Source organism: Erythrolamprus reginae, chromosome 1 (assembly GCF_031021105.1).
Source record: "Erythrolamprus reginae isolate rEryReg1 chromosome 1, rEryReg1.hap1, whole genome shotgun sequence".
NCBI classification, from domain to species: Eukaryota; Metazoa; Chordata; class Lepidosauria; order Squamata; family Dipsadidae; genus Erythrolamprus; species Erythrolamprus reginae.
The window spans coordinates 374,363,091-374,387,024 of NC_091950.1; the positions used below are offsets into that span (position 1 = coordinate 374,363,091).

The 23,934-nt window shown below is 36.9% G+C and overlaps 1 protein-coding gene across 3 annotated transcripts in view; it reads right to left on the reverse strand.

Moving 5' to 3' along the window:
• ZC3H6 (zinc finger CCCH-type containing 6) overlaps positions 1-13,135 on the reverse strand; it is a 37,141-nt gene extending 24,006 nt beyond the window's left edge. For 2 of the 3 annotated variants that reach the window (XM_070734619.1, XM_070734618.1), the window contains exons 1-4: positions 12,523-13,135; positions 6,168-6,351; positions 5,580-5,702; positions 2,073-2,304 (exon numbers count right to left, since the gene is read on the reverse strand). In XM_070734619.1, the coding sequence (XP_070590720.1) occupies positions 2,073-2,304; positions 5,580-5,702; positions 6,168-6,351; positions 12,523-12,614 (631 nt within the window). In that variant the 5' untranslated portion in view covers positions 12,615-13,135. Of the gene's footprint in view, positions 1-704; positions 757-2,072; positions 2,305-5,579; positions 5,703-6,167; positions 6,352-12,522 lie in introns of those variants that run through there. The other variant, XM_070734620.1, reaches the window with a different exon arrangement.
• Positions 13,136-23,934: the final 10,799 nt, after the last annotated feature.

Below are 23,934 nucleotides of genomic sequence, written 5' to 3' on the forward strand. Positions count from 1 at the left end.
GTTTCATCTAACAGGGACCCAAAAAAGTGAGCTTTCTCTGCTATAGCAGCTGCCCTTTGATGAGACTACCAAGACTGGGGTGTCAAACTCGCATCGTCACGGCAGCGTGATATGACATATCAGGACATTTTCTCCATTCACTAAACCGGGTGGGAGTGAGGCCAGCACCTGACACATCCAGGCATGAGTTTGATACCTCTGGCCTAGATCCTACTGACTTTACAGAAATCTCTTAAAACATGGTTTTGTTAGCAGGCTTGGGGATCCAATGTAAATAGAGAGTATATTATAACTATGTGGACCTTGAATGCACTCTCTCATTCATTCTGCAATGATTATATTTATATTTTTAATTTTAAAAGTTTTTAAGACTATGTTTCTAATTGTTTTGTTTCAACTGTATGCCATCGAAAGACCTATCCATGAAGTGGATTGCTATATCAATTATATAGATAGATCTCCTGCTATGTGGCCATGTTAAACTTATTTCCAAAATAAAGCATACTTTGATTACATTACTTCTGGTGTATTGCAATGTGCTTCATATAAAGCTGCCTTTGACAATATTCTGAGATGGGCTAGGAGATTGCAGTTCATTTATTATCAAATACTGCATAAATGGAGTGTAAAACTCTCTTGCTAAAATAGGTACATGGGCTTATAATTTGTTTCTGAATTTAATCAAAAGTGCTGGCATTACTGACCTTTAAAGATTTGAAAGATCTATGGGCAGAATATTTAATGGATTGCTTCTGTATGAATCTTACATGTTGAAATAATTTTCAGAATATTCTTTGTACATCTCAAAACTCCACAATCTGTATGGCTGGAATAAGAACATCTTTTTGATAAATTTATCTAGGTTTCATTTTAAAATAATTTTATTCAACTTATCAAACTATAAGATGTAAAGAAATGGACATACAATCTCACTCATGTATAAAGGTGCTTTATTTAATATTTAAATATTTTATTGTTATTTTTGTAATTCTATTTTGTGATTTATTTTTTATGTATTTTTATTATGAGATACATGGGGATCCTATAAGATAAATATGTTCCAAATAAACAAATTAATGTTATTACTAAGCCTTGAAGCCGTTTTGATTACTAGCTATATAATTAAATGCAATCAACTACCATCTAAGAAATAGAGTGCTTTCTGAAAATTGTCCATTCCCAATTTTAATGTTCTGGCAACTTAAATTTGGTTAAACAGTAAAGTAAGCATTCAAACTGTTTTTGAGGCCGAAAAAACGTAATTGCGCTTTTAATGTGCTTCTTCAAAGTATTAGCTGAGGAGCAGTTTGGAATCTTTTTGCACAAGACTATTTAACCATTATTACACATAAAACTGAAGTTACAAAATCAAGTTATTTAATCCCCAAGTTTTAGGCTTTTCAGATCCATGATCCATGTTTAATTTACAGGGCAAATACATTTCTCTAGAACAGTGATGGCGAACCTTTTTTCCCTTGGGTGCCGAAAGAGCATGTGCACATGTTATTGCGCATGCATGAGTGCCCACACCCATAATTGAATGCCTAGGGAGGGCAAAAACAGCTCCCCCCCAGGAGACCCTCTGGAAGCCGGAAATGGCCTGTTTCCCAACTTCTGGTGGGCCCAGTAGGCTCATGTTTTGCCCTCCCAAGGTTCCAAAGGCTCCCCTGGAGCCAGAGGCTCACATTAACTGGATTTCAGGTAAAAACATTACATATATAATTCCTTGTTTATTAATATGCAATTGTCCTACTGGAATAATATAACTATGTTGTCTATATTCTCTTATGTTAAAATTTCTGATGATTTATAACTAAATGAATTTGTTTGGATATAGGAAAGTAGTTTAGACTGGAAGACAAAAGCCATGAGGCTAATGAACCTATAAAAATATAATTAAACTCACTGGAAATATAATGGTGATAGGATTAATGGTGAGGTGATTATTGACCGTTTCTATTGCTACTAATGGATTAATAGTAAAGATCTGTAATAATAAATGAGACTCTGTAGTCTGTTCTGCATAGGTAAATTCAAACTCGGATTTAATTGTTCTTTGATTATTGCCTTACCTTTGTGAACCCCTTTCATTCCTTGCTTTTTCCCTGGGTCTTTTGAAATCGAAGCGTCTAACTCATTAGTTTCTTTAGCTTGTCTATATTGCTTTAACTGGTCAGCAAAATCTTCTTTTTCATCTTCATTGTAGCCAAAATCATCACTGTAATTATCATAATCTTTGCTTTTTGATTTTTTATTATGCTGTATCTTCTGTGAAGGGTTGTATTTTCCTGAAATATGCCCATGCTGGATAAAACATAAAGATAATTAGAAACATATGAGAATACTAATTAAGAATAAATCTCTAGTATATAATGTAACAAGATATATCAAGATTCTACCTGAGATTTACCAGCTATATAATTTAGCATTTACTCTTCTAAAATTTTCATTACTGTAATTAATATATATATATATATCAGCATATTATTCTTACAAATTTACAAAAATGGGAGGAAACTGTTTCTAATGATTACCCTCAGACAAATTGAGAGGTACTGAGGTAAGATGTCTGCTCATTTAATTATGAGTATATAGTAGTGTTGAAATATTCTAAAATGAAATAATTGGATTATTGCATGTCTTTTTCAAAATTAATGTTTTCCCTGACATTGGATATATAATTCATGTAATGTGGGTTATAGAAGACAATCCTTTTTTAAGCAGATTCTTTTTCTATATGTAAATGATTAAGATGGATAAAAAAGTTTTAAAAGTAGTTAAGAGCTCCTCTGAAGCAGATTTAATAGGTTTGAATCAATATTTTGTCTGAGGTCAAAATTACATGACTTTATTGAACATTCATTTGATTGCATAATTTTGTTGCAATAAAATTAAATCTGCATGGATGCAAGCACCTCTCATACAAGCAGTTTTTCCTTATAACTTCTTTTCATTCATTCTTGTGGGGGATAAAGATATACATACATATACATACATATATATAAGCATCTTATATGTATACATACATACATATACATACATATATATATAAATATATAAGTACATTCTTATCCTAGAGGTACTCTACTTTCATATCTTTCATTTCTCCAGTCTATTTCCTGTTTATACAGGAAAGTAGCCAATTTGATGAATTCCAGAAAGAAAGAAAAAATATTGGTACCATGAAGGACTGTAAAGGTGATTACCAACACCTTGAATTGCATCTGGAAACAAACTGGCAGCCAATTCAGCTTGCACAGCAGTAGTGCTATGGTCCATCGCCCTCTGCAGCAGCTGTAGCTTCCAAATGCTCTTCAAGGGTAGCTCATGTAGAGTGTATTGCAATAGTCCAACTGTGATACTTCCTTATAAATTGAAGAAAATAAGAAGCTTTAAAATGTCTGTTTCCATAAGATATATTTATTGGATTTGCTTGTCCATTATCTCATATTAATGTCAATATCATACATGTGTAACAGGCAGCTGTGCAGTATTCATGGAAACTTATTTAATCAATATATATCTGCAGTTTCTCTATACCCTATTACGAAAAATAATGTTAGAGATATCAACATATTATCAGAAATCCAAAATAGTATCCATTTCCTTTCAAAATGTATGAATTATTTTTCAGTGTATAAGACGCACCTAGATTTTAGAGGATGAAAACAAGGAAAAAAGTATTCTGAACTAAATGGTGTAATATTATATTGTTTAATAAAATACCAGTGTAACAGAATACTCTTAATAACCATGTATACTTTTTAAAAGCATGTATACTTTTTACAAACTTCAAACTTGACAGCTTCAAGACTTGTGGACCTCAACTCCCAGAATTCCTCCACCAGTCATGCTAGCTCAGAAATGGGAGTTGAAGTCCACAAGCCTTAAACTTCCCAGGTTTGAAGACCCTTGCACCCTTAGCGAGGACGGGAGGCTGCAGCTTTCGCCGCTGCCGCTACTTCTAATAGAGGCTGAGGCAAACGGACAGAGCTGCGTTCTCGTGTGGACCTGCTTCGTCCTTCCTCCACAGCGATGAGCAAGGACTGCCATAAGCCGTCCGGGTTTTGGTTCCGGGTAGGGATGGCAGCGAAGGAAAGTGTGTGTGTGGTGGCTTATGGCAGTGGCAAAAGCAGCAGCCTTCCATCCTTGCTATGTTGGAAGGAAACGACGTCAAGGCCGAGGAAGAAGCTGCAGCTACAGCCGCGGTTGCTTCAAGGCCAGGAAAAAGAGTTACAAGCGCTGCTTTGCTTGGTGGGGCTGAAAAGCTGCTGACACCGGACTGCCGGAAGGCTGCTGCTGCTGACTGCCACCCAACTGCATTCGATGTATAAGACGCACCCAGTTTTAGCGTACTAAAGGTGTGTCTTATACACCAAAAAATATGGTAAATGAAAAAGGCTTGGAAATTTTAGTCACTCCAAAAGGGCAACATCCTTTTATAGCCTTTTATACAGGTAGTCCTTGACTTACAACCATTCATTCAACGATAGTTCAATGTTATGACAGTCTTGGAAAAAGTGATTTATGACTTGTACTTACACTTATGAAAGTTGCATTCCTGCAGTCATATGATTGAAATTTGATAGCTTCGCAACTGGCTCACATTTATTGCCAGTTGCAGTGTCCCACAATCATGATTGCAATTTGTGATTCGTTTTGTCAATTTCTGACAAAAAAATAAGGAAAAATACCCACTGGAAAAGTCGGATTTGGTTAACAGCTGCAGTGATTCATTTAAAGACTGCTGTAAAAATTGTCATAAATTTGGGTCTGACTTAATATATGACTGCTATGACTAATGACAGAAATTCCGGTCCCAATTATGGTCATACGTCAACGACTACCAGTGCTACATTTGCAAATTATCCCTTACCTCCACATCGCAAAGAGTAACAAACAAGAAATAAGAATTATTTAAGAAATAAACTATAATTACATATTTCAAAAACAACACAGTACAGAAACCAATCCAATATAATTAATTCAAAAGAATAATTCATATCTTTTGAGAAAAATGATCAAACAACTACTGTATTTTTCAGACTATGAAATGCACTTTTTTGTCTCCCAAAAGGGGGTGAAAATGTGTCTGTGTTTTATAGATAGAATGTTGCCAAACCCCACCTATCTGCTGGCGGTTTTTTTGCCTCTGCACACCCTGTTTCGGGCCTGTTTTTGGCCCATTTGGGGGGCTGTTTTGGCCTGTTTTTGAGGCTTTTTATGGGCCATTTTTGATACGTTTTCAAGCCTGTTTTTGAGGCTTTTTGGGGCATTTTTGAGGCTTTTTGGGGCTGTTTTACCCCCTCCCCCCAAATGGGCCAAAAACATTTAAAAACAGCTGAAAAAAGTATCAAAAAAGGGCTGGAAAAAGCCTCCAAAACGGACCGCCCCCCAATAACGGGCCAGAAAAAACCTTTTAAAAGCCATGAAAAAGGCCCAAAAATGGGGAGCATGCAGGCTAAAAACTTTTTGTTTCCTCTTCAAAATTTAGGTGCCTCTTATAGTCTAAAAAATACTTAAAGTATTTAAACAGCATGGAAAAACAAACAAAATGAAGTTTATTTTGAAAGCTGTACCTGAAGGAATGAAGACTCATAGTCTCTATAGAAACCAGCTCCTTTCTTATGAAATCTTTCTGTACGTTCAGCATCAGAGTCAATGCTATAGTCAGAACTATCATCACTAGAAGGTGAATTATGCTGAAAAGGAATAACATTATCATTTATACAATTGCTGTAATATAATCATAGCGTGTGTAAGAGAGAGAGATTTCACACACATCTATCTATACGATTGAAATTACTTCAAGTATATCTGAACAAAAAGGTGTGCAAGCTAGGGTTATATAAGGCAAATCAACACAAGGATCAGTTTATCACCAATTAAGGTAGGTTGTGCATATAGTCTTTTGCAATACTGGAACACTTAATGAGCCTTGCCAGTACACATTTCAGTTCACATGGGATTAACAATGTTAGAAGCAGCATGCGATGGCTCAGTGTTTTTAGGCTATTTTGCAGTCTGTAGGGAACCTCACCTTTTCAAGGAGTTAATATTCACTGACCTAATTAAAGCAAAAGTATTCCAGTATAGTTTTTTTATCTTGTTTAAATGGGAAATAATTATTAGAAATAAATTGCATAGCACACCGGAGCACTTCATACCTTGTGTTTATCTCGTCTTCTCCTTTTTGATTTTTTCTTCTCTTTTTCTTTTTTGCGCTTCTTTCGAGATTTCCTATGAGATTTTTCATTTTTAGGTTTATCTTCAACTTTTGTGTCTTTTTCTTCCTTATCTTCTTCAAGTCCAGCATCATCTATTTCACCATCTTCAAGTTCACCGTCCTCTCTGCTTAAGAAAGATAAAATTTAAATAAAATAAATATTTGGAAGATTGCAGGAAACAATGCAAAACTGTTTTATATCCATGTGTCTATGCACCCTAAATTAGCATCTAGCAATATATTTATTTATTTTCCATATTTCTAAATATTTTATATTTATTGTATTTCTTATATCAGGCAATACAATTTCAATTGCAATTTTATTAACATTATTTTAATAATTAGAATCATTTTTTAATAATTGTAAGTCGAGATACCCATGTGACTGGACTTGATTATTTTAATGGCAGTCATTAAGCAAATCACTATGGTCATTTAATGAATACCATGGTCATAAATGCAAACCCATTTTTCCAAATGAGCAGTCTTTAAGGAAAATGACAAAAATTGTTGTCATGTTACCATAGGATGCTCCAATTGATGTTAAAGGTAAGCTGGTTGTTAAACGCCTGACATGCAGTCATGTGAAAACAAGGATATAGGTTTGAACGTGGGATGACATTTTGTGATGGCCATAAGTGCTGTACAGGTTAAACACTGGTCTGGATCCATCGTAATTTTTTGTTGTTAAACAACTGGTCATAAGTTGAGGACTACTTATAGAAGATTGCAGAAAGTAGCAAAACTAATACACTAAAACCCAACATTACAAATTATTTCTTTCTTTCTCAGTGGCACAATCATTACAATATCTGCTGGAAGATTGACATTCTGATTTAAAACATGATGTTTAAAGTGAAAAACCAATAAGGAAACTTTTTTAAAAATCTGGAAGAAATATTTTTTGAGATAGTACAATGATTAAGCTGTGGCACCATATGTGAGGAGACTGGTTTTTATTCCTACTCTTAGCCCTGCATCAAAAATTGCTGTTGTGGGGCAAAAATACACTTTGTACTAAGGTTACAAATGCATACCAGATAATAAAATATTATTGCTAAAAATAACGAACTAAATGAATTATGCAATTATTTTATAATAATGTAATTACAATATATGTAGAAATACATATTATGAAATATTATATATTGTAAACAGATTCGTTTACCCAGTTAAATAAGCCAAATAGTATTTCAATGTTGCTATGTTTGTTTCCTTTGTTTGAAGGTTACATAAATTATGTATTATTTTATTTATTTTATTTTTGCTGAACTCAAGATAGCATATACACTAATGCTCCAACTTCAGATTTATTAAGGTATTTTGTTTTCTTGATGACGTCACTTCCCTTTAAGATCGAATCTCACTAGGCTCAAGGGTGACACAGCCTCCCATCCTTCCGAGATTGGTAAAATGAGAACCCAGATTGTTGGGGGCAATATGCTGACTCTGTAAACCATTTAGAGGGGCCTGTAAAGTGGCATACAAGTCTAAGTGATATTTATTTATTTATTTATTATTATTTATTAATCAGATTTGTATGCCGCCCCTCTCCGCAGACTCGGGTGGGCTAACAGCAATAATAATACAATGTAAACAAATCTAATATTTAAGTTAATTTAAAACCCCAATTTAGAAACCAATCATACATACTGACATACCATGCATAAATTTTATAAGCCTAGGGGGAGGGAAAGTCTCAATTCCCTCATGCCTGATGACAGAGGTGGGTTTTAAGGAGCTTACGAAAGGCAAGGAGGGTGGGGGCAACTCTGATATCTGGGGGGAGTTGGTTCCAAAGGGTCGGGGCCGCCACAGAGAAGGCTCTTCCCCTGGGTTCCGCCAAACGACATTATTAGTTGATGGGACCCGGAGAAGGCCAACTCTGTGGGACCTAACTGGTCGCTGGGATTCGTGCGGCAGAAGGCGGTCCCGGAGATATTGCTATTGCTATATCTCACACATTAGTAAATGATACTTAAACCTGTAGCACAAGCTAGTATGATATTAATTCACAACTTCTGGAGGCAAGTTGTTCCACTGATTAACCTCAACGTCTCTCCTTGTTTAGTTTCCACCGATTACTTCTTGTTCTACCTCAGGTGCTTTGGAAAATAGGTTGACTCAGACAAAGATCTCCTGTTCTTATAATACTCTTTATTTTTACAATTAGTAGGGGTACAGAGTTAAAGCTACATTTGAAGAATGAATTGTTCTACGTCATAATTCCCTTACTTTTCATGCTCACTTAAATTGGCCTTCTCCAAATTGGCATTGCCCAGATATGTTGGACCAGAATTCCATATCAATTTTTGGGATTTGTAATCAAATACTTCTGGACAGTATCAAGTTGAAGAAGGTTAATTTAAAATGCACAGAGCTGGAGAAACTTTAGAACAAAGGAAAAATAAATTCAACACAGCTAATGGAAACATTGGCACAGCTGGCAGAGATGTGTTCAGAAAAGTGGCTTGGTTCAGCCATACAATAAACTCCTTAAGGTATAAACGAAATAATTTTGGGGCTAAAGTTATATAAGATTAAAAATCTTATATAACTGTAATCCTTGGAGAGGGACAGCATATAAATCCAATGAATAAATAAATAAATAAATTTATAAGTATTCAGATGTGTTTAATATATCTAGCTTAAAAAGTGAAGTTAGACAAGATGACTTTTTCAAAATGTAAGATACTGAAATTATGCCTTTAATGTAGTACTGGTTACTTAACAATATGCTGGCCATAGGAACTTAACTGATGTAATTTTAATCTACAGTTTAGACGTGCTTTATACACAATACTTTAAAATACAAAGTATAGTTTTGCCACATTGATTTGTGTGTGTGTCTATACATTACAAAACCAGAATAACAGTGTAACAAGAATATATCTTATACAGTTAGAGAAAAATACTGTTTTGAAGACTAATTTCCAAAACTCTGTTAACAGGATGAACTCTATTCATTCTATTAATAAAGATTTTAAAAATATTTACTGATAGAAAGTAAATAATGAAGATGTAAAAATATATTTACTTTCCATTATTTCAATTGAACTCTATACACTATAGTTTTACATTTGAAACTACATCATTTTTTTTAAACTAATAAACTAAGATGTGATAATGCATAACTGAGAAAAGCTCTTTCCAAATTTTTAATAGTAAACATTAACCAAACTTTTAATGACTTATTTAAAAACATTTAAATTATATAAAAATATTAAACAGATTGGTGAAACCTGATCCCATTAACCGCTTACTATAAGTGCAGTGGTGGCATACTTATTGCAATTAGTGATGTATTAATTTTCAAAAAGAAAATTAATTTAACTCTGACAACCATAGAAGTCTCAAATATTCCTATGTAGCTGTAAATTTTTCTGATACAATACTTTCTAAGACTTCAGTATCGTGAGCTTATATGGAATATAATACTTGGGGTTGTCACTGCTACTAATATACTTTTGAAGAGATGCTAATAGAATTTCATTTGTATCTTAAATTCCAAATGATTTTATATCATGAAGACAAAAATTAATGTATGCATACTGTATTTTGGAAAATGTATTAGTAAATGGATAATTAAAGTTATTTTAGTTAATATTTAAATACTTAAATGTTAAAACAATTACACAGGAATAAACTATTTAAATTTTAACCTTTGTACACTTAACTTTATTTATTTATGAATGCTCATGCAGAAAAACAGTCGAGAAATGCAATTTCAGGGAGTTACGGGTGAATCATTTAAGCATTTTATCTATTTGACATATGTTTAGTTATGACAGTGCAAAAATGGAACAGGAGAATGGGAAGCAATCACCACAGGTTAAATAATTGAGATCTGTCTCTAGATTATTTTATTGAAACAAACAGAGCTCTCTTGAAATGAAAAGAGCACATCCTTTTGTTTCCTTCAAAATGTTATATGGATAACTCCATTGTATTTGAAATATCGTAGTTGAATGTGGACTTTCACTACTTTTTTTGAGATTCCTGACTTGAGAGAAGGGGGAATAAATTGCATGGAAACCTTCCTTCTTCAAAATAAGAAGGTACAATTCTTGTGTACTATTCTGTCAAAAATAATTAGATACCCTCAACTTTAAAGTTATTCACTTAAAATGTGTTTCATTGATTAGAGACATCTTGAAGATTAAAAGGAAAGAATATAATAAATTATTATTGCATTTGTCATGGTTAACATGAACAATTTAATTAGGGGCTATTTTGCAGTCATACAATTTTTAAGCCTTAGGTGTCCTTCTTAGCCTTAGTATAATTCCATTTATCTGAACAGATCCACTTATAGATTTAGATTGGTTGGTCAACATCAATTACTACATGAATAATTTTGTAAAAAAAAAATTGCAATTGTATAGGAAAATGTTTATTGTTTTGCATACATCTTTATTATTGTATAATTAACATGCAAAATTTATCTTTCTGGACAGTTCAATTCAGGTTGATTAATTCAGGTAATCCTTGATTTACAACCACAACTCAGCCCAAAATCTGTGTTGTTAAGTCAGACAGGTGACTTTTGGGCCCATTTTGCAACATTTCTTGCCACAGTTATTAAGTGAATCAATCAGGCTGTCCAGGGGGAAAGCATTTTGAAATTCCCTGATATTTCCCTGACATTTCCCTGTAACTTGTGATCTAGTTAAGGCGCGGTCATAGATGATGTCATACCAAACGGCTAAGCCGTGGAGAAATATCAGTAGCTGAGGAAGCAAGTTATTGCTTGACTCTGCCAGGCAGCGCGATCCTTTTTTTAAACATGATTTCCCCCTGACTTTAAATTTTTAATAGCTTGTTTTCCCCCCTGATTTATTCCATTTTTTCACCAATTTCCTGATAATTCACTGATATTTCCCAAACTGCCGATTTCCCTGATTTCCCTGTTTTCCAGGTTTGCTGGACACCCTGATCAGTGCAGCTGTTAAGTTAGAAACATTGGATCTGGCTTCCCTATTGATTTTGCTTGTCAGAAGGTTAGAAAGGGTGACCCCATGATCTTGGGACACAGCAATGGTCATAAATATGAACCAATTGCCAAGCATCTGAATTTTGATCACACGATCATGGAGATGCTACAAAGTCATAAGGGTGAAAAATTGTCATGTCAGTTTTTTCAATGCCTTTGTATCTTTGAACAGACACTAAAAGAACTGTTGTAAGTCCAGGACCACCTGTATTAAAAATAACAATGCTGTACTGCAGTAACCATTTGAAATATCCACTGTTTTAATCAACAACTTAAAAGACTGTTACTACATTAGTGAAGAAGTGCTGACTTGAAGCCATGATATATGAGGCCCAGACTTGATTCACTGTAGCTATGGGCAAGTCATTAAAATTGCTATTCTCCTTGGTATTCCTATTTTTAGAAAAGGGGGAAATGCTATGTATTCTACTTACTGTGTTGCTGAATAAGGGATTATGTAATGTTTTGTATCACTTTCATAAAACAGCATTGTACATAGTTTTGGAGGGACACCGGGATTACAGGAAATTTGTCTGTTAATGGGACCTCCATTACAAATCTTGATGTAAAGAAAAAAATTGCATACATGTTGGAAAATGTGGGAGAAATAATTTCAGGTGTCCACATGCTTAAAAACAAATTAGTGAAGAAAGCTGTATCTGTATGAAAACAAAATTTGCACAGAGACAGAGAGGGAGAGAGAGAGAAAGAAAGGGAGCAGGACCTCAAACCAGAAAATGCCTCTGGTTCCTTAAGATTAGAATTGTAAACTGGCAAAGAGAAAAATCTGACAAAACCTCATATTCACACACATACAAAGAGCTCAAGTGTAAGGTGTATACATTGTTATACAGCTTCATATATGTTACATATATGATACAGCCTGCCTTTTGAGTTCAAATGGCAATGAGACGGGATTAAGAACAACAGTGACATTACACACAGCCAATGTAAAGTGCATTTTATGAAAAAAATGTAAAAAAAAAAAAGGAAATGTAAAAAAAATGCATGCAAAATGCACCCTGAAGTTATCACCCACCCTTAAAAACATCTTTGTATCTAGGCTAAAAAGAAAAAAAAAGCCCACCCCTACCTCAGGCTGAAGGTGACTTTCCCCCATACAATGCTATAGACATTTTTTCACTTTAAATTCACCTAGGCACATTTAAGACATCGTTATTACCACCATTATCATCATCATCATCATCATCATCACATAGCATACCATCATTCTTAGTTATTATCACTGTTAATTATCACCATTGAGAAGCGGAGAAAGAGAAAGAGAAGAACGTTACTCGACCTTTCGTCCCCTGCATGTTGCCTGTCAGAGTCGGGCATGTTTTGGTCAAGAACTGGGTTTGGGGGCTTGGAGAATAGGCTTTCAAAGGCCATTGTGCTGGCTGTGCCTGTGTGCAGGGAGGAGGAGGAGGAGGGTGAGGAAGGCAGGACGCTGCTGCCAGTCGTAGGGCGCAGGGAGAGGAGGTGGAGGCGGCGCGCACTCGTCCGCACACACAAACACACACACTCACACGAGGGAGCGGCGGCGCCGCGTCTACAAGGCTGGACGAAGCGAGGTGTCCCCCCCCCCTCCGTGCAGCGGCGAACAAAATTCCCCTCACGGATTTTACTGAATTGGGGGAACACAAACACGCTTACACAGAGGGGCCTTTTTTTTTAACGGCCGCCCTAGGGGAAGCTGTCCTGCACCTCATGGGGAAAAAAAAAGAGTCGGGAGATAAATGCAGCTTATGAGGAGTTCGGTACACACAGACCATACGGAGGAAGGAGGCAGCGGGAAGAAACAGGCAGAGCGGAAGGGAGGAAGACGGGACGTTGGCCGAAGAGATGAGCTGCTCTGATTATGTCTTCGTTACAAACATGGCGGCCGCCCGCTCGCTCGCTCACAAGAAGAGAGAGAGAAAGACGGGGAAAAAGGGGGACCAATGGCGCGCGCGGAATGGATGGGGGCGGAGGCGGAGGCTGGACACGCTCACAAAATGGCGGCGGTTGGCGTCGCTCACAAAGCGCCGAGGAAGGCTGGGGGGGCAACAACAGCGAGCTTCTCCCTGGCAGCTTTCGGGTCGCCGTGACCGTTTGGTTGCGCGCTCTTCTGTGCCTCGCTGTCGTCATCGGATACGGGAAAGGCTTCCCCGCCTGCCATTGGCTCGCGCCGCCGAGGCCAAGATGCCCGTTGGGCGCGCTGGGGGGGAAGAGGGGGGGGAGCGAAAAGCGCGCGCGAGCCCACCTGGCGATGGCGCTATCGCTCTCCGAGGGGATTGATCGCCGTACAGTCGCGCAGAGAGGTTCGCCTCTTGGGCTTCTTTTGGCGGCGCCTTGGCTTGAGGGCGTGAGAGAAGTACGAGAAGGGAACGTACTTGTACAAGAGAAGCAGATAAAATGATTGTTTTAACTTATTGTAAATCCTTACTGATGTTCAATAATGGCACTAGGACCGCACTAAAAACAGATATGTATGTCTGAAACAACCTCAATTCTTGCTGAGTTCCTGAACATTTCATAATTTTTTTCAACACAATGGGACACTATTGAAGTGGTTTGCCATTGTCTTTTTCCAGGATATTTTTCTAACTTTCCAGTCTAGTCTATAGTTCTGATCAATTTAATTAAATTTATTAAATTTATATCCTGCCCAGTTCCCAACAACTCAGTTTTTTACCAATTGTTAAAAACATCTAAAAATAAGAAAACAACAAAACCAAAAAAAAAAGATGTCAAAATTGGATGAGAACAAAGAAAAAACACCCCCCATAATCTAAAGAGAATTTCAGTGGCCCTTGCTTGGGTGAAGAGTGAGAACTTCAGGACTCTTTGAAACAATAACAACTAAGATTTTCTTTCTGTGCTAACTCTGAAAGCTCAAACTGCCCAAGGAGGTGTTAATACAGTTCTACAGAGGAATTATTGAGTCTGTCGTCTGCACCCCTGTAACTGTCTGATTTGGCTCTGCAACCAAACAAGAGAAGCACAGATTTGAACGTACAGTGATCCCTCAATTATCGCGGGGGTTACGTTCCAAGACCTCCCGCGATAATCGATTTTCCGCGGTATAGTGGTGTGGAAGTAAAAACACCATCTGCGCAAGCGCACCCTTTTTCCATGGCCGCGCATGCGCAGATGGTGGAGGCGGGGAGCGACGAAAGTGCGGAAGCCGACAAAGATTGCTTTGAATGTCGGCTGCCCCAGCGCCCACCCGCCGTTCACCGCTCGCCCGCCGGCCGTTCGTCACCCGGCCGGCCGGCCGCTCGCCCGTTCGCTCGCTCGCCCATTCGCTCGCTCGCCCGGCCGCTCGAGAGCAAGAAGGGGAGAGATAGAGAAAGAGAGAGAAGGAAAGAAAGAGATGAGAGAGGGAGGAAGAGAGTGTGAGAGAGGAAGAAGCAAGATAGAGAAAGAGAAAGAAAGATGAGAAAGGAAGGAAGAGATTGAGAGAGAGGAAGAAAGAGAGAGAAGAGTGGAAAGAAGAGAGAGAGAAATGATAGAAAAAAGGGGAGAAAAAAAGAGAAATGAGAAAATGATTGAAGCAGAGAATGACAGGAAAGAAAGAGAAAGAGACAGAGAAGTGACTCTTGGTGATGACGTATGACGTCATCGGGTGGGAAAAACCGTGGTATAGCAAAAAAAACCGTGGAATATTTTTTAATTAATATTTTTTGAAAAACCTTGGTACAGTATAGCGTTTCGCGAAGTTTGAAGCCGCGAAAATCGAGGGATCACTGTATATTTAGAATTGCAGAAAAAACAATTGCCTTCCATTGAGGACCTATATACTGCAGGAGTCAAAAAGAGGGCTGTGAAAAGATCTACAGATCCCTCACATCCTGGCTATTAATTGTTTCAACTGTATTATTTCTACCTTCAACAATGCACATCAGAACAACTAGACACAAGGACAATTTTTCCCTGAATGCAATCACTCTGCTAAACAACTAATTCCTACAATACTGCCCAATTATTACTAAGGCTATATTACTATTCTTCTCATCCTTATTATTACCTATCTCCCCTCACTTATGACTATAACTATGTTGCTTGTATCTTTATATTTATATATAAATATATTGTTTTATTTGTTTCCTAGTATGATTTAATTGTTTATTAGTAACCTATGTTGTATATTATGATTCTTGATGAATGTATTTTTTCTCCTTTTGTGTACACTGAGAGCATATGCACTAAAGACAAATTCCTTGAGTGTCCAATCACACTTGACCAATAAAGAATTCAATTCTATTCCTATTCCTTTCTATTCTTCTAGTTTATTATTTATTCTTGTCCACTAGGAGGCAAGTTTGAGCTTTTTATCTTTTTTGTTAAACAAAAGTACAGCTATTCAGATTAAAAAATTTATAATTCTCTTGACAAAATACTGACAGTACTCTCAGTATGGAGAAACCACTATTTCACAATGAGGAAGAAATTCAGCAAGGAATCTTGTAGCAAAAATTTTGAAAGATTATATCGTTTTTAAATATAGTGGCACACCATCTCTCCCCTATCCTGCTATATGAATAATAGCATTTGCATTCAACTTTTAGACCATCCAGTTTAGTAACTCTCAATAGTTTCATCTAAGTTTTATGAGGCAATGGGGACAAGAAATCTGTGCCATCTATGGATAGGCCCCGTGAAGGGCTACCAATATGTTTACTACCACACTATGGGCGTGGCTTATGCAGGACGCCCTGCATTTTCTTTCAACATCTTTCAGTGCAAATTGGGTGTTCTGGGGTGGAGTTCCATTTTTCCTACCCCACTGCATCACACACACACCCTGGTCCGGGCAGCAGCCCATCCCTGGACAGGTCCATATGTTACAATAAGCCAAATTATAGTTTGGTTTTGTAGTAGGTTGTGTGAAGTTAGTCCATTAGGATTTCTTTTTTTAAAAAAAATGATACTTTCCTGATGGATTATATCTAAAAATTAGACCAATACCATAGCCTTACCTTGGAGGGCACCAGATTGTGGGAGGCTGCATTAAAGAATTTATAAAGATGTGATACAACCCAGAGGAATGTTTTTCTTATAAAAATATCCACCAAAGTGCCAGTTACTTCCATTTACTTCAGTGAGGGAGAATTGTGCAGGAAAACTTCCTATTGAGTTACAAAAATAATTATTTTTTTCACAATTAAATTTTTATATTGATTTTTGATTATTCAAATTCCAAAATATTTTCAATATTCTTCTCTGCATTATAAAACTGAAATACATTATTATGTATTATTATTTATTATTATTATTATTTATTAGATTTGTAAGCCGCCCCTCTCTGCAGACTCGGGGCGGCTCACAACAGTGATAAAAACAATACATGGTAACAAATCTAATAATTAAAATCTAAAATAACAATTTAACATTAAAAAGTCTAAAAAGAAAAAAACCCCAATGTATAAAATACATACACGCAGTCAAATCATGCACAAAACTACATAGGCAAGGCGGGGGATGTCTCAGTTCCCCCAAGCCTGACGACAGAGGTGGGTTTTAAGGAGTTATATTCACCATTTGAGGAAAAAAAGGAGGAACCATACTTAAGTACAGTGTTTGCTTACTGTATGAAAATTAATGAGTCTGTATTCTCTTAGTTTATAAATATAATGGTATAGTCTGAAATCATTGTCCCGAAGGTGCTTTTTTCAAGAGGCAACTGGACTTTCTTGTTTTTCTTTGAAGACATTTCGCTTTCACTTCTCATCCAACAAACTTCTTCAGCCCTGACTGGATGGTGGAGAATAGAAAGATTTTTATTCCTTGCAGACAGCTGGTCATTTTCATTCTTTTAGTGGATCATTAAGATCACCTGGAGGTTTATCTGTTTCCTTAACAGAGATGGTCCCCTCCTCCCGCTGGTTCGGACCAGTTCACCCGAACTGATAGTGACCTGCTGGTGACATCACAATGACATCACGGATCCGGTTCGGTAGATGCCGGTCTGTGGGCGCCACCATCTCTTTTTGTGGGAGGGGGGATTTTTTTTTATTTCTTAATTTTGATAGAGTTGTTTTTCTTCAACCCATGCACAGATGTCGAGTTTCCTGCACTGTGCATGAGGACACCATCTTGTTTTCAGCTTGAAAATTTTTTGGCACTGCACTTGCATGTCCAGGAGTTGGGTCCACGCGATGTTGGAGGAAGCGAACCAGCAGCGAGGGAAGTTGGGATACCCCCCCCCCCCCCGGGTCCTCAAAATAATCTGACTGATGCAAATTGGTATGGAGCCTTCTTGGAACTGTTGAAAGGACCGTGTTGTCTGAAGTCATTGTTTTTTCTCTTGTAAGTGTAAAATAAATGCTCAATTCATACAGCTGTGGAAAGAATAAGCTCTCCAAAAACACTTAGCCATAATTACATGCATTCTATGTTGTCCAAAAAAATGGTTCACATATAGGAAGCTAATGAATGGCACCTTTTATTAAATGCAAAGTGCAATTGGTGTAACCCTGAAGAATTGTATAATTTCATTCTCAACCAATGTCTCTCTAATGACTGGAAAAATGTTCTGTAATGTCTGGAAAGTTAAGTTTGGAGGCTTTTTACAGAATGAACTAAAAATGAAGATTCTGAGAAGCAAGAAGAAAGAACGAGCATAAAGGTTGTTTGTTTGTTAAGATGAGATTGTTTAAATTTGGAATTCTTCATGTGCTTTTTGCTAACATTGAAATGTCAATGATTTATGAATTTAAATATGAATAAATATTCGGTTACAGGAAGATGCACCGGTCTGTCTGTCTGCATGCATGCATGTATGAATGAATGAATGAATGTATGTATTTATATAACACCATATGTAACACTATAGGGCATGATGAATTATTACATTTTTGATTAACATTGGAAACTACGGCAATTCTTTATTTCTATTTCTCTTATCTTCTGTGTTATTTTTCTGTATTCTGTATTTTTTCTGTATTTTATTCTCTGTTTACTTTTCCCTCTTTCTGAGTTTAGTTTGTGTTTTCTTTTATTCTTGCTTCAAATTGTAATAAAGAATTATTTTTGTAAAAGGAAAAGTTATTTGTCTTGGCTTTGGCGGTGATTTTTCACCTCAGAAGGGAAGCTATCTCAATAGGACTAGAATAGGCTTTAAGGAAGTCTGCCTTCAAACCCTCAACTCTAACTTCCCAAGGGAGACAGCAACTACTCTCCTGGATCAAAGGCACAGGACAGGCAATTTTTTCTCACATCCAAGAATAACAATTCCCTGATCGTTTAGCAGTGTTTAATAATGAGCAGTGTTAATAGGAAGGAGGATGAAAAAGAACAGCCCATAAAAAAATATGCATTGGGAATGCTGGTGAACAATAATAGGGAGGGAGGAAGAAGATTCTTCTTGATAACCCATCAGATGAGAAGGAAGATTTAGGCTCATAACAATGACAATAAGTGTCATTTGTCCACCGCTGTATAATTAAGTCATTCTTATTTGACCAGGTATTTATTTTATTTATTTATTTATTTGTCAAACAAGTATAGTATTATAGTGCATATTAACATAACATAACATAAGTAGAGTGTAGTAATAGAAAGGATAATAAGACAGTAGGACAGGGACATTAGGCACCTAAGTGCACTTATGCATGCCCCTTACAGACCTCTTAGAAAAGGGGAGAGGTCAATTGTAAATAATGTAAGGTTGAAGATTTTGGGGTTGGGGGAAGCAACAACAGAGTCAGGTAATGAGTTCCAGGCGGTGACCACTCTAGCTGAAATCGTATTTTCTGTAGTCACGTTTGGAGTGATTTACATTCAGTTTGTATCTATTACGTGCTCTCGTGTTGTTGTTAAAGGTGAAGTAGTCACTGACAGGGAGTACATTATGATGTATGATTTCATGAACAACAGTTAAATCAGTTCGGAGACGACGTAGTTGTAAATTTTCTAGATTTAGTGTTTGAAGTGAAGGACTCTTCTTGTGAAGTATTTCTGGACTCCTTCAATTGTATTAATATCTGATATGCAGTGTGGATTCCACACAGGTGAACTATATTCTAGAATAGGTCGGACAATGTTTTGTATGCTCTGGTTAATAAATCAGTGTTTCTAGAGAAGAAGCTACGTAAGATTAGGTTTACAATTCTTAAAGGTATCATTGTTATGAGCCCAAATCAGCAAGAGTAAATACCTGAGAATTATCAGACTTCCGCAACAAAAGACAAGTGTAGTCAGTGCAATTAAGTTGTTAAACTTTCTGTACTTCTTTGATGCCATCTAGGGCAGGGGTCCCCAACCGCTGGTCCGTGGACCAGTACCGGGCCGCAAGGCATGTTGCACTGGTCCGCGGAGTCAGCAGCTGCTGTGGAGCCGGCGAGTGCCAAGCTGTTTCCTGTCTCTTTCCCCTCACGTTCACTTGGGACCGCCATTTGCCTCGGGCTGAGAAAACCTTTGCTTGCTTGCTTTCTTCCTTTCCTGTCTTTCTTCTCTCGTCGAAAGTGGTCTATTTCCTCCTTGCAAAGCCCTTGCAAAGCCCTCGCTCTGCCTGCAGCTCAAACGAAAAGGCTTTGGCATTGTGCAGCTCTTTTTTTGCTAGGCTCCCCCACCCTATTCCCGGGGTCCTGGGTGGGAGCGAAGCCAGGGGTGTGTGTGTGACCATGAAACCCCCACCACCAGCTCCGATAATTTTCTTTTGGAAGGATTCCTTGCTGCAAGAAAATTACCAGACCTGGCAGTGGTGGGCGCTCCAAGCAGGCAGCGATCGCAAAGGAAGGTGACTGTGTCCGTGGAGGCACCTCCCCCTGCTCTGGGATTCCTTGCTGCAATCCCAGCCAGAACGGGGGGGGATGTCCCCTGGAACTGCTGAAAGGCAAACGGCGGTCCCGAGTGAACAGGCGGGGAAAGAGACAGGAAACCGCCCCCTCCTACCCTTCTCCCTCTGTCACCTCAACTCCCCCGCAAAATTAAAAAGGGAGGGGGAGAGACAATGGAACGATAAGCTAAACCCCCTTTCCGCCCCCACCGGGCCATAGAAAAATTGTCTTGCTGAAACTGGTCCCTGGTGGAAAAAAGGTTGGGGACCACTGATCTAGGGAATACCTATATTTTTGTTGCCCATCTCTGCTATCTGCTCTTTAGGATGGTGGTCTCACCATGTCATTGAAGTTACCTCTGCTTTTACTGCATTTAAGAAAGTAAAATCTGAGGAATTGGGCAGCATAGAAATCTAATAAAAAATTAAATTAAATTAAATTAAATTAAATTAAATTAAATTAAATTAAATTAAATTAAATTAAATTAAATTAAATTAAATTAAATTAAATTAAATTAAATTAAATTAAATTAAATTAAATTAAATTAAATTAAATTAAATTAAATTAAATTAAATTAAATTAAATTAAATTAAATTAAATTAAATTAAATTAAATTAAATTAAATTAAATTAAATTAAATTAAATTAAATTAAATTAAATTAAATTAAATTAAATTAAATTAAATTAAATTAAATTGTTGTTCTTAGCACTTATTATTATTATTATTATTATTATTATTATTATTATTTATTTATTTATTTATTTATTGGATTTGTATGCCGCCCCTCTCTGCAGACTTAAGAGGCACATGAACACTGGAATGTATTTCTAACCTCCAATATTCAAGGGGAGCTACTATGCCGCCAAATGCAAGTCTTTAACTGCATGCTGTAATTTATTGTTCCTGTTAATTACATTTCCAGAGAATTGTGTGGTTGACTCATGCTGGACCTTTTTTTAAATAAGTTTGGTTTGGCTGCATCTCTGTATATTTCTGTACATTCTGTTTGTCCCAGATCGCCAATAGTACAAATGAATTTGATTTATTGTGGAAGAGAAGGGTGCTTAGAAAAATTGCAGGTACCTGTGCTGTCTTCTTCAACTCTTATTTGAGCCTTCCCCCAGAATTTGTGATAAAGCTGCAGTCCTAAAATAAATGGGGGAGGAAAACAGAGAAAGCATGTGCGTGTTGGAAGTTCTGCAGCCAGCAGCAGAGAAATCAGTCAAACAAAAGAAGGCCATTTTCCTCTGCAGAGGCTGGGGGGTTCAGAGGAAAATAAAGAGGCAAAACAAAGGACAATACAATGTAAGGAGGGGCAAGTAACTTTATATGTTACCCCTTAGCAAAAGAAATTACACAGAGAGGAATTAAGGTAGAATATGAACACTTTGCATCTGAGCAGCATACCTGAATATGCAGATTGGTTTTATAATCTTCACTATTACAGTGAGATACAGTGAATTTCTATTTAACAGGATCACTCTTTCTAAATGTGCATCTCTACAAAATTTGTGCATTTAAACATTATTCTTACTTTCTGTAGCCTACTCTGCTGGAGATTTACTTCTTATCTTGGGTAAAATGTAAGAGGCCAGATCATTTCTATTCAGAATATTAAGAAATGTTGAAAAAACTTCTGTTGTTGAGACATTTCACAAGCAGAAAATTATAACAGAGATGATTCTTTCCCTGATTGTTGCATGAATGGTATTCACATTATACGTAATGTGTTGTGTGATACATAATGTGATTTGTTTGGTTTTGTATGAACCGCCATTGTGATTTGTAAATGACGGTTTGAGGGTTAGTATGTTTTTATGAACCTAATCATTTAAAATTCATTCAGCAGACCATGTTTCCACATGAGCTCAGTCACAACATTCATTGAACAATTTTTCCTGCAAATTCCTATGGCGAGATCCAGTAATTCAGGATTAGCAAACTGTAAAATCTTTATTGTTATATCACGTTGTGCCACATTAACAATCAAGAATGAAGAAACAGATCACTCAAGGAATGCTAGATGTAGTATTTTGCATTTGAGATAGAAATATATTTTGTCAAGACATAGTTGAAGTTTTTACTGCAGGCTATTTTTTAGCTTTTTTAGTTAACACATTTTTTGGGTCTGTCTCATGGGCCTTTTGTGTGTAAATTGTAGTTCACACAAAAAATAATCTCGTTTCATTGCAAGATTCTATTATTCCAGCCATCAAGAAGATCAAATGGGATTTATTTCTTAACAAGATTATGAAGCAAAACAGTCCCCACTATGTTTGTATATCACCATGACATTAAAGCAATTCCCATTACCTCCAGATAAATATTTGTACTTTGATTAAGCCAAACTACCTAAATCATAGCCCAATTGATGTTTATATTGGCAACTGGCATGTATTTATGATGGTTGCAGTATCCTCGGATCATATGATGCTTTTTTGACTTTCTGACAAGTAAAGTCAATAGGGAAGTCAGATTCACTTTACAATCATGTTACCAACTTAACAGCTATAGCAGGAAAGGTCATAAAATGGGGCAAAACAACTGTCAGAAATTTAGGGCTCAATTGTGGTCAGAGTTGAGGACTACCTGTACCGTGACAAGAAGTATAATGCAATATATGATAGCATCAGAGGAGGGTTCCTCCCAGTTCGCCGGTAGCGATCCACTGGTGAAATCATGATGATATCACAGAACCGATTTGGTCAGTGCCTGTCCATGGGCACCACCATCTTTTTTTTAAAAAAAATTGAATATTTTTTCCCTTCTGAGCATGTGCAAAAGCCGAGTTTCCGGCACTGTGCATGTGGTCGCCATCTTGTTTTCAGCTTTTAAATAATTATTTATTTGGGGGGGGGTTGGCACTGCACGTGCACGTATGCACAAAGCATGCTTGTGCCCATGAGGGCGTTCCCATGCAACCTGGGAGGAAGTGAACCGGCAGCGAGTTAAGTTGGAATCCACTCCAGGCTAGCATCCCAAGGTAACTAAATTCAGCAACTTATAATTGAAACAGTGAACAAGTGCTAGAAAATGGAGCACATAATTTGAGTGTAAGGAAGGCAGAGAGGAAGTTTTCTAAAAACTGCATATCAGTACCACCTTCTAATCACTTTCTCACTAAAGTCAAAGGCAATCTGGGAGGAAAATGCTTTGAAAGAAAAAGCCAAAATCAGGTATCTATATAGATAGATATCTGGCTGATCTTATAATGGGGTTGCCTGAGTCAGCAACTGTAAGTGATTGTACATTATGCAATTTTTCAGGACCAAGGATAGCAAAAAGGCAACTCATGTTGTAGAAATTAAACAACAATACAGAGTCTTCCTAAGAAATCCACTACACTGAAGCCAGAAGAGAGCAAACAATATGCTCGTACTCTTAAATTTTATTTCTCCATAAAGGAAATTATTATTATTATTATTTATTAGATTTGTATATTGCCCCTCTCCAAAGACTTGATCCTTCTGCACAGGAAAAAATTGTGGGCTAGGTGCTTGATGTAAGGAACTTATTCTTAATTAACATATTAGGATGTAGGCATTTAATAGTATTTCAGAGGCTCAAACTTCCAGAAAAAAATAATTCAATTCTGATAATTCAATATATATTTTCAACCGGTTAGGTAGCAAAAGGGGCAGCGCATAATTTCAGGAAAAGACACCGTCGCTTAAGACTATAGATATATGCTACATTTATGTTTTTGTGCATTAAAAGCACCTCTTTGGAATTGCATCCACAGTGCTACATAGCCCTAATATTTGCAACCTATGCACTCAGTATTTGTGTGTGTGTGGGGTGCAAATACAACTACTTAGATTCAAGTTTTCTGAATCCTTAACTTGCTCAAGAATGATTGTTTAGTAATGGATGTGCATTGCTGGAGTCCATTCCTGCAATGATTTGGCATGGAATTTTTCCCCCCATGCATAACCTGGCCCTGCTG